The sequence below is a fragment of the Helicoverpa armigera genome, chromosome 6, assembly GCF_030705265.1.
Source record: "Helicoverpa armigera isolate CAAS_96S chromosome 6, ASM3070526v1, whole genome shotgun sequence".
NCBI lineage: Eukaryota > Metazoa > Arthropoda > Insecta > Lepidoptera > Noctuidae > Helicoverpa > Helicoverpa armigera.
The window spans coordinates 4,740,462-4,751,931 of record NC_087125.1 but is presented as its reverse complement, the minus strand read 5'-3'; the positions used below and the strand labels follow the sequence as shown (position 1 = coordinate 4,751,931).

The 11,470-nt window shown below is 37.3% G+C and overlaps 2 protein-coding genes across 9 annotated transcripts in view; one reads left to right on the top strand and one right to left on the bottom strand.

The window, feature by feature from the left end:
* The first annotated feature begins 79 nt into the window (after positions 1-79).
* Polr2b (RNA polymerase II subunit B) lies at positions 80-3,888 on the top strand. Its single transcript, XM_021330263.3, has one exon. It carries the CDS (start codon positions 245-247, stop codon positions 3,773-3,775), a length of 3,531 nt encoding a protein of 1,176 aa, XP_021185938.1. The 5' UTR covers positions 80-244; the 3' UTR covers positions 3,776-3,888.
* The window catches only part of Piezo (piezo), a 40,528-nt gene continuing 32,939 nt past the window's right edge, over positions 3,882-11,470 (bottom strand). For 7 of the 8 annotated variants that reach the window (XM_064035288.1, XM_064035294.1, XM_064035290.1 and 4 more), the window contains 15 exons: positions 10,670-10,798; positions 10,466-10,552; positions 10,082-10,229; positions 9,446-9,660; positions 8,854-9,012; positions 8,385-8,511; positions 7,795-7,941; positions 7,548-7,648; positions 6,919-7,100; positions 6,486-6,666; positions 5,992-6,107; positions 5,820-5,920; positions 5,629-5,732; positions 5,282-5,423; positions 3,882-5,164 (listed from right to left, as the gene is read on the bottom strand). In XM_064035288.1, the coding sequence (XP_063891358.1) occupies positions 5,018-5,164; positions 5,282-5,423; positions 5,629-5,732; positions 5,820-5,920; positions 5,992-6,107; positions 6,486-6,666; positions 6,919-7,100; positions 7,548-7,648; positions 7,795-7,941; positions 8,385-8,511; positions 8,854-9,012; positions 9,446-9,660; positions 10,082-10,229; positions 10,466-10,552; positions 10,670-10,798 (2,086 nt within the window). In that variant the 3' untranslated portion in view covers positions 3,882-5,017. The remainder of the gene's footprint in view (positions 5,165-5,281; positions 5,424-5,628; positions 5,733-5,819; positions 5,921-5,991; positions 6,108-6,485; positions 6,667-6,918; positions 7,101-7,547; positions 7,649-7,794; positions 7,942-8,384; positions 8,512-8,853; positions 9,013-9,445; positions 9,661-10,081; positions 10,230-10,465; positions 10,553-10,669; positions 10,799-11,470) is intronic. The other variant, XM_064035289.1, reaches the window with a different exon arrangement.

Genomic DNA, 11,470 nt, shown 5'->3' with positions numbered 1-11,470 from the left:
CATTTGATCTATGGTCAATATCTTTGTTTCATTCAGAACTTCACTCATTTTCATTCCCAGCCACCGGTCACTAGAAACGCCATTTTATATTTCGACTGTCATCATCTGTCAAACATTCTGATTTTGTGCTTGCATCGCATCGCATTGTCGCATCATAATTATTTAATGTGGTGTAATTTTGTTGTCCTACAAGTTCTGTCTTAACAAGTAAAGCGAGAAGAACTATTAGTTCTCCTCTTTGACCATGTACGATACTGAGGATGATCAGTATGAAGAAATCGACGTGGAAGAAATCTCTTCAGAGCTCTGGCAGGAAGCTTGCTGGATTGTCATCAATGCATACTTTGATGAAAAAGGTTTAGTAAGACAACAGTTGGACAGTTTTGATGAATTTATTCAAATGTCAGTCCAACGTATCGTCGAAGATTCACCACCTATAGAGTTGCAAGCTGAAGCGCAGCACTCTTCGGGAGAAATAGAAACACCGCCAAGGTATCTTTTGAAGTTCGACCAAATTTACTTATCCAAGCCTACCCATTGGGAAAAAGATGGTGCACCATCACCTATGATGCCTAACGAAGCTCGCCTTCGAAACTTAACCTATTCTGCACCACTTTATGTAGATATAACAAAAACTATTGTCAAGGAACATGAAGACCCAATTGAAACACAACATCAAAAAACATTTATAGGAAAAATCCCTATTATGCTTAGATCTACCTATTGCCTTTTAAATAACTTAACTGACAGAGATTTGTCAGAGTTAAATGAATGTCCACTTGATCCTGGTGGTTATTTCATTATCAACGGATCAGAAAAAGTATTGATTGCCCAGGAAAAAATGGCAACAAATACTGTGTATGTATTCAGTATGAAGGATGGAAAATTTGCATACAAAACAGAAATTAGATCCTGTTTGGAGCATAGTTCTAGACCAACATCCACTTTATGGGTGAATATGATGGCCCGAGGAGGGCAAAACATAAAGAAATCGGCAATTGGACAAAGAATAATTGCAATTGTTCCATACATCAAACAAGAAATTCCAATTATGATTGTATTCAGAGCTCTTGGTTTTGTGGCTGATAGAGACATATTGGAACACATTATTTATGATTTTGATGACCCAGAAATGATGGAAATGGTAAAACCCTCATTAGACGAAGCTTTTGTAATTCAAGAGCAGAATGTAGCTCTTAACTTCATTGGTGCCCGTGGAGCTCGTCCTGGAGTAACTAAGGAAAAGCGTATTAAATATGCTCGAGAAATCTTGCAAAAGGAAATGTTGCCACATGTTGGTGTATCAGATTTTTGTGAAACTAAAAAAGCATACTTTTTGGGTTATATGGTACATAGACTGTTACTGGCTGCTTTGGGTCGTCGTGAACTAGATGACAGAGATCATTATGGAAATAAACGCTTGGATTTGGCTGGTCCTTTACTTGCTTTTCTGTTCAGGGGTTTATTCAAGAATTTACTCAAAGAAGTGAGAATGTATGCACAGAAATTCATTGACAGAGGAAAAGACTTCAATTTGGAGCTGGCCATCAAGACCAAAATTATAACTGATGGTCTGAGATACTCTCTTGCTACTGGAAATTGGGGTGATCAAAAGAAAGCTCACCAGGCTAGAGCTGGAGTATCACAGGTATTGAATAGATTAACTTTTGCATCAACATTGTCACATTTACGACGTGTCAACTCGCCAATTGGTCGCGACGGTAAATTAGCTAAGCCTCGACAGTTACATAATACTTTATGGGGTATGATTTGTCCTGCTGAAACTCCAGAAGGTGCTGCTGTAGGGTTGGTGAAAAATCTTGCCTTAATGGCCTATATCTCTGTAGGAAGTCAGCCATCTCCAATTCTAGAGTTCTTGGAGGAATGGTCTATGGAAAATTTAGAAGAAATAGCACCCTCCGCTATAGCTGATGCTACAAAAATATTTGTTAATGGTTGTTGGGTTGGAATTCATAGAGATCCTGAACAATTAATGGCGACACTGAGAAAACTAAGACGGCAAATGGACATCATTGTGTCTGAAGTGAGCATGATTCGTGACATTAGAGATAGAGAAATCAGAATTTACACAGATGCTGGTAGGATATGTCGACCTCTGCTGATTGTTGAAAATGGAGCTTTGTTATTAAAGAAGAAGCACATTGATGACCTTAAAGAACGTGACTTTAATAACTATGGATGGCAAAATTTGGTTGCTAGTGGTGTTGTTGAATATATTGATACCTTGGAAGAGGAGACTGTAATGATAGCAATGAGCCCAGATGACTTAGCTCAAGTAAAAGAATATGCATACTGTACTACTTATACTCATTGTGAAATTCATCCTGCCATGATTCTGGGTGTATGTGCTTCTATTATTCCATTCCCTGATCACAACCAAAGTCCTAGGAACACCTATCAAAGTGCTATGGGTAAACAAGCTATGGGTGTTTACATTACTAACTTCCACGTACGAATGGACACACTGGCTCATGTGTTGTACTATCCACACAAACCATTGGTTACTACAAGGTCTATGGAATATCTTCGATTCAGAGAATTGCCGGCAGGTATTAATTCAATTGTTGCAATTCTATGTTATACTGGATACAATCAGGAAGACAGTGTTATTCTGAATGCTTCCGCAGTAGAGCGAGGATTTTTCCGATCTGTATTTTATCGATCTTACAAAGATTCAGAGTCTAAAAGAATTGGTGATCAAGAAGAACAGTTCGAAAAACCTACCAGGCAAACATGTCAAGGTATGAGAAATGCTTTGTATGATAAATTGGATGATGATGGTATTATCGCACCTGGTATAAGAGTTTCTGGTGATGATGTTGTAATTGGAAAAACAATCACATTGCCTGAAAACGATGATGAATTAGAAGGCACCACAAAACGGTACACTAAGCGAGATGCCTCAACATTTTTACGTAACAGTGAGACTGGAATCGTTGACCAGGTAATGTTAACATTGAATAGTGAAGGATACAAATTCTGCAAAATTCGAGTCAGATCCGTGCGTATTCCTCAAATTGGAGACAAGTTTGCTTCTCGCCATGGACAAAAAGGAACCTGCGGAATCCAATACAGGCAAGAAGATATGCCGTTTACGTGTGAAGGGATTACCCCTGACATTATTATCAATCCTCACGCTATTCCGTCTCGTATGACAATTGGTCACTTGATTGAGTGTATTCAAGGCAAAGTTTCGTCTAACAAGGGAGAAATTGGTGATGCCACGCCATTCAATGATGCTGTAAATGTGCAAAAGATTTCCTCACTGTTACAAGAATATGGCTATCATCTTCGTGGAAATGAAGTTATGTACAATGGACACACAGGCCGAAAGATAAATGCGCAAGTTTTCTTAGGTCCAACATATTATCAGCGTTTGAAGCACATGGTGGACGACAAAATTCACTCTAGGGCTCGAGGTCCAGTACAAATCTTAGTAAGACAACCCATGGAGGGCAGAGCCCGAGATGGCGGATTGCGTTTTGGAGAAATGGAACGCGATTGTCAAATTGCGCATGGTGCTGCACAATTTTTGCGCGAACGTCTTTTTGAAGTCTCCGATCCCTATCGTATACATGTTTGTAATTTCTGTGGCTTGATAGCTATTGCAAACTTGCGTAATAATACTTTTGAATGCAAAGGTTGCAAGAACAAGACTCAAATCTCCCAAATACGATTGCCATACGCTGCGAAACTACTGTTCCAGGAACTGATGTCCATGAACATAGCGCCGAGATTAATGGTAGTTAATTAAGAACAAATGTATTTGATTCACTAATTATACGAAAAGGACTTTGAAGGTTGTTAAACTTCAATTAATTGGATTTATTTCAAGTATTGATATGAATAAAAGAAACTGCAACATTTCATATGACTTTTATTATCACAAATCGACAACATTAAATGCAGCTTAAACACAACAACCACAATACAAAAGTGTACAATATGTATAATAATTCTCTTACTCCAATAATTTATTTAAGTAATATCAAATGCAACAATAAGGTTTAAAAATTGAGGTATAAATAAATCTGTGTTTGAATGAATAAGTAAATTATATAAAAAATACCTACATAGGAGTGTGTGTGCTGATAAACAATAATTTACTTAATTCCTTTTAAATATTGCACATAACACATTTTATAGTACAATGCAAGTACTTTACTGGTAACTTTCGAACAAGAATGAAAGACATTACAAGAACAACAGGTATTATTCTAAAGAGTACCTAAAATAACAATAAGAAGGTAACTATGAGCTCGCAATATGAAATTAAAAAGAGAGCTTTTAATATTTATATTCTAGGAATGCACAAATTAAATTTTTAAGTACATAATATATACTACTTCTTGTTTGTGCGCTTTAGTTAAAGGTGCAAAAATTCATGAATATTATGGACATTATTCACAGTGAAGATTATTATTTTGTTTGATTGACGTCAACAAAATAAATTTATTTGTGAAGATGACATCATTAAAATGTAGGAACAAGATTGCAGATATCGTAAATTTAGAAACTTCTGAATTGAATTTATAAAATATGCACCATAAATTATTCTTAAATTATAACTATTTTACTGTACAACTTACGTATCTATGATCGATGTAATGGTTTGCATAGTGTATGCATTCTCACAATTAAATTATAAATACATAATTATACACTATGGACGTCAAGTCAGGACTAAACCACAAAATATTCAGCTAAAACCTCGTACTTAACGCCTCCTAATTTTCATATTACATTCATGATTTGTAAAATAATTAATTGAACTGTTAATGATACATAATTATCTGCATAATAAAAGCATACAAATTGGCAGATGTACTGGAGTATAAAAAATAAAGCTACATACTTACAAAAAACTATACAAACGTGTCCATGTATGCTATGACACTTCTGATGTCATGATTTCAGATGCTTTAGCTTCAGGCTTGATCTATTAAGAAGTAGACGAATCGTCGTAAATAGTTCTCAGAATTGGTATGACGCCGCTTCAGCGAGAGGGCGGCAGTGCCCGTTGTTCTATGTTCTCCTCTTCCTTCGGCCGACTCCACTTGATCATAGTTTCAGGTGATCGGTACAGGAACACTAATTTAGCAAATAGATCTTCTTCCAAGGCCAGTTCGAGTGCTTCTCGAACCTGTAAAAATTTAGAGGAATGGATTTAGACGTACCTACATATCCATTGCACGTACACTACTCACTGGATACAACGGACCCAGGTGTTTGTGGAATTATAAATACGTAACAAACTTACCAGATAAATGTCAAGACAGAGTTGTAGCACTCTATCAGCGTTCGGCAAGTCATCGAACATGATTCTAGTGTAAATGCCTGAGAAGAACCCTCGGAGAACACGGGACGCCAGGAATACGAATGTGGTGTATAGTCCGATGATACTGACAAACAATTACAACACATTTTAGTTTACATTTTACCTACATACATTAAACTGTGTACCTGTGTGTGTTTACCTAACTTACAGGGCAACATTAACATTGCATAGATATTTCATAAGTAGGTACATTAATTGATTCTTACTTCATGTCTTCCTAGTTTTGTGTAAAAAAAAGGTTAATCCAATAACTTCCTTATTTGACTTACCCACTGCCAGATATAAAGTTTAGCGTCTCTGGGAACAGTTTGTCGTTAAAGGTGTACATCACGAGCATATCGCAGTTGTTAAGCGGTATCGACAACAAGGGATCCTGTAAAAACACGAAGCAATTATTGAATTGAGTAAATAAATATGTAATGCGATTGCGAAAAAACCAATACGATTGTGTAAAACTAACCCGGGGACCACAGGACTCTCGAACACGCCAGTACATGACATCCTTTTCATTATCTCTCTCCAATCGCATTAAAACGTCTCTGTATACAATTTCATCCTCTTCTGAAATGACACGGTATGAATTAGTTCAGAGTTGAGCTTACTCGAATTACATAGTTGATGTAGGTACATACCTTCTTCTAAGTTCTCATCTTCATCTATTGACCTCGGTATTAGCTGGTACGCCGGTTTAGTTGTGCCTTTGTTGAATACTTTCAAAAACTTCGGGAACAAATCCTTCACGTTTAACCTGGTAAAGTATGATGTATCATTAACAGGTAATGACCAGTTCCCCAACACAAAGTTTTAGGTAACCTTAATGACAGACAGACAAAATACAACTGATGTTATAGTAAGAAAATAAACAATAATAGCAAACTAGGAAGGAGATGCGGTCAACGGCAGCATAATGCTCTGGCCTAATTTGTGAGGTTTCATACTTACATATGCACTACCCGTACATAGCTTCTCTATATCTCTCTCTCTCTCTCTCATAACCCCCCTTGCATATCTCTATCTATACCTCTATGTACTCCTTCATCTACCAAAATTTAACTAATAGCTTTGTGCTCAGAACGACTTTGAGGGCTGGATTCAAGCCCCGATTTATTAAATTTAAATAAAGTACCATGTATCTGGTCCCGACGTCCCGTCCAGCAGTTTCCTTAGTGTTTCTCTCTCAGGGTTGGGTACGCCGTCCTCGAACGCCTTGAGCGGCACTTCGCGGTCGTCCTCTATAGTCGGTGGGTTCGGGACCGCGTTCGTCGGGTGAGTGATCACGTATGTGAACTTCACCATTAATGTTGCATCTGTTGGTAAACATAGTAGTTTTAAGTTATTTTAGTCACAAAATAAAAGACATCACACGAGAGTTAAATAAACTGTATCTTTGTCATTATTCGTTTCCAAGAAAAATCCGCATTTTATTTTAAAGATACATCTCGCGAAACGAAAACTAAATTCCTTTGGCCCCTACCTCAGAAACTCCCGTTGACACCTAAAAAAAGTTTCTGACCATGCCAAAAAGTACGTACTTACTAGAAGCGTAGTATAGTACTTACTAGAAGCGGCTTCTCTCTTGAGTCGGTCGAGCTCAGGCGGCGAGATCTCCCACTTGAGCGTGGAGTTGGGGTTGATGGTGATGACGGCGACGTCGTTGTACATGTAGTTGGACAGGAACGTCTGCGCCGTGCGGTCGCGGGCGTACATGTTGCTCAGCTGCGTGTAGTCTTGTTCCGTGAAACTGATGTTATAAACAAAATATATTAACAATTATAGCACTTGATGTAGTTTAAATTGTAAATATAAAAAACATGGTTTAACCCTGACCACGGTCGGTGCGATTCGGCCGAAACGTCGGGGAAGAAAAAGGTATCGGTGGTATGTACGGTAAAGGTAAATGTACCTTTATAAATAGCGTTTAAGTCCCGGTTGTTTATAAATATTAACCGTCTTACCACAAAAACTTTTAAACGTCAGTTTATGCCTTGTCTAAAAAAATGTCAAATTATGACGTTGACATAATGGTTCATTTTGCAGCCAAAATTTTATTAGACAAGTGTAAAACAGGGTTTAAAGTTTTTGTAGTAAGGCCCTAAATGTTTTTTTTTTTTTTATAGGAAATCTTGAGATTTAGTACCTATATAAAATGATGAAAGCAATATCCACAGCAAGCGTGGAATATACTTACACATCGATATTGTGTGATTGAGCAGACATTTGGTAAACAGGAAGGAACGGTCCAATGCGGATCTTAACTGTGACATCAGTCGGTGGATTGGGTTGACCGACCTGCAAACCAGAAATTTCAAATCAAATCAAAAAATTCTTTATTGTCGTACCACTACTGGGCACAGGCCTCCTATCACATAGACATCCAAAACAATATTATAAAATTCACTATTGTCCTTCAAATTTTCTTCATTATGCATACTCACAGAGTTTCCAAATGCGAAGAAGACGAGGGGGAACCAAATGATGGCGATGACGAAGGCGAGTACGCCGCCGCCCAGTATATACTTAGAGGAGTTGGACTTCTTAGAGCCGCGGGGCTGCGGGAACTCGTCCTCTAAGTATCGGGAACACTGGAATCAAGAAACAGCTGATTAACATAGATATGGACTTATGGATATTGGTTAAAAATCAAAATCAAAATTCATTAATTCAAATTAGGCTGCAAAACAGCACTTTTCGAACGTCAGAAATTTCCAAAGACAGACCCCAAAACGCCCGCCCACCCTTCACCACTTCCTATGTGTTTTTGAGATTTGTTTTTGAATGTGTTAGATATTGATTGGTTCAGATATCGTTAATAAGATGTTAGAGAGAGTATATAAGCTTTCATGAAAAGGAAATCAAAACACAGAACTAGACTTCTCCCTTAAAACTATAATTACTACGTAAAATATCCAAAATTTCACTGCTGAAATACCATTATTATAGGCAAGTTTCACATCCAAGGATATTCTGAGATAAGTATTTTGAAAGAAGGAAACCAGGCTTCTTAATAAAAAAAAACATAAATTACCTTTAGTAAGAAAACGCTGGCGAAAATATCCTCCATTTTGAGCCAATCCATGAGGTTCATTGAAGTGTCGGTCCATATCCAGTCCATTAGAGTTCGCAGCTCAAATAGGAACGGTATTGCCATGAAGCTGTAAGTATTCAATGACTATATAAGTACACATAGATGTAGACAACGACGATTATTTATTGCTTGTCAAATATAGACAAAAATAGACAGGTAACCCTGTCATTAGAAAAACTGTGTCATATCAACTGTCATTATGAAATTGTGACAATATTTTCATCGGCCCACAAATCAACGAAAAGGCATTTTTATATTGTTTAAATATATACAATCAGTACTAAAATGTTGGATATATAAATAGACCATCAAGTGTACAAATTATGTTTTTAAAACATTTCCCATGGGATGGAAGAAAGGATTTTTCTTATAGTTACAGATTTTTGCAGAATTTCTATAATATACTAACCCTCTAAAGAAGACCATGTTGAGGAAGTGGTAGGACTTGCAGAGGAAGTTGCCGATGATGCGGCGCGGGTAGCCGCAGCGGATCTGATACGCCGACAGCAGCAAGTAGATACACTTCAACATGTACCACATCGGCGGCGGTAGGAGAGCGTTGAATGTCCTGAATAATAATGTATCTCTGAATGCTTAGGTACCATTTAAACTTATGCCACCTTGTTATAAAGCGATGTTCTAAAAACTACCGGCTTTAGTACTAGGTATAAATCATCACCTCGAACGAAGTCAATGTAGTAGTATTAAGTATTCAACATTTAACCCGGTACCTAGTATTAAACACGGTAAGTATCTATTATTAAATCCGGTATTTTGTATGACCAATTTTTATAATAAAGTAGCTTTGGCCATCATAGGTCTAATCTTCGCTTTAAATAAGGTATTTAAATGAGTTATCAGAGATCAACAGATTTTTCAACAAACCTTTAAAATAAAGAAGTGTCAAGTTTGCTGTGAAACCATTTTCTCAATAGGTAAAGGAAACTGGCACGTATTTACTTGATTAAGTATACAATATCTTATCAATTTCAATGTCTTACCTCTCAGTAATAAACGGCAGTACAAAGAACATCCATATATGCACGCCTATAATAAGCGCGTACTGGAACAGAATCTTGCCCAACATGAACTTGCGCAAGTACAGCGCTCGGTCGATGACGATCAGCGCGAATTGTAGGATCAACATCACGAGGAAAGGAATCGGGACTTTGTTCTCTTCTAAGTACGCTTGTACACCGCCGTCGCCTTGGTGCGTCTGTTGTCAAAAAAATGAAAAATTTAAGCATGTATTGCACCTCTGTAAGTAGGTAAATTGCAAGTTAATTCTGTGTATTTTAATAAAAGTTGATAAAGACTCGGGCATGAGATACATACCAGTCACGTTCAATTAATGGTAAAAACAAATCCTAAAAACAGCCCGGCACGTACCTTGGTAAGAATCGTTACATGAAAAATCTTTATTCTTAAACCTATGTTTGCAAATAAAGATTTCATTTTCAAAAAAAGTCATAGTTCTTCCAAATAGACATGATTTGTAAAGAATTACCATTGAATAATGACGAGCACATAAATAAAAAAAAAAACAAAACTTAGGTATGTGCCGCTGACTGTAAATAGTCAGTGTTCATATAAATTTGTAAAACTTACTCATATAATATGAGGTATAAAAAACTTACTCCAAACGCGGCAAATCCAAATATAACAACGAGGAAGTTGAAGAAATCGCAGAGGAACATGTAAGCGTAGATGTCGGCCGTCACTCTCGCTCCCGGCGCCAACATGCGCTCGAAGAACAGGTGCATCGGACGGAGGTAACGCTTTATTCTGAACACACATACATTTCCATGGATTAGTGATATATCCGAACATATTAGACGCATACAAGTGGAACTTTACACCTTTGATTGTGGGACTAGAACTACATCTCAAGAACACCTTCTCTAATCAAGTTTAATTCAGCAGTAATTAATTACAAGATATTAGCGTAGTGAATAGACAATCGAAAGTTTTAACCCTTCTAAATTATAATACATACAGAGGAAAAAGGAATGTATACTTACGACAAAAGCATCACTTCTGGGTAATGCTTGTACGAGTTCTCCAATGTCGTGGACACCGCTATTATAGGTTCCTTATCGTCGTTCACACTGGAAAATAAACGAACCAACAATATATTCAAAAGCAAAATCATGAAGGAACAATCCTTAGCCACAATCTCCTCTTTTATTTACAAAATATTTGTACATAAAGAAAATATAACATACTTGTAGTGATCGTCGTCCGGCGCTTTGGAGGGCCCTGCCTCGTTGTCGTCGAACTCCGAGCCGGGTGGCCCCGGGCTGTCGTAACCTGCACCGCGGCGAGGACTGCTCTCTGCTTGCGGGGCTTCAGGCCTGATGTATTAATAATAATGTATGAGTTTACATGTATGCTACATAGATGTCTACTTCGATTAGCTTTGCTATATTGAACTTAACTCTAATTTACAATACTGGGACTATTGTATAATGGGAAGTAGATTGGCCAACTTGTCACAAGTGTTACACAATACTGAAAATTAGTTTTTGAGAACTATTGTTGTCATTCGCAGTAGCTACACATTTTTGTATTTTTACATCTATAAATAATAAATTACTTACAAAATTAAGTACATGATATACGACTACATACTAGATACAATGGGACCTATTTTTTGAGTTTTTACAACATAACAACGTAGGTTACACAATATTGTTAAAACTATGTACATTAAATCACTTGTACAATCGACAGTACGTAACGATTAAGTAACGACATAGTCTTCTATATTTATTTACTTTACCACGTTTTCAGTGACATTGTTTTGGAACCATAAATTTACCCAGAGGATCTCTAAAGAAGCCGCGTGATTGCTACAGGGATACCTCGGTTCTAGATCATGATACGCTCAAAAGGGAACTTGAAGGAAAGGATTTAAGTCAGAAGGAAAGGTCTCATAATGCCTTCCAGTCCATCCTCCGCGAAAAGGCTCATTTGATGCCTGGAGAAAATGTGGTAAAGCAATTGTATAGTCGACTATAGAAGCT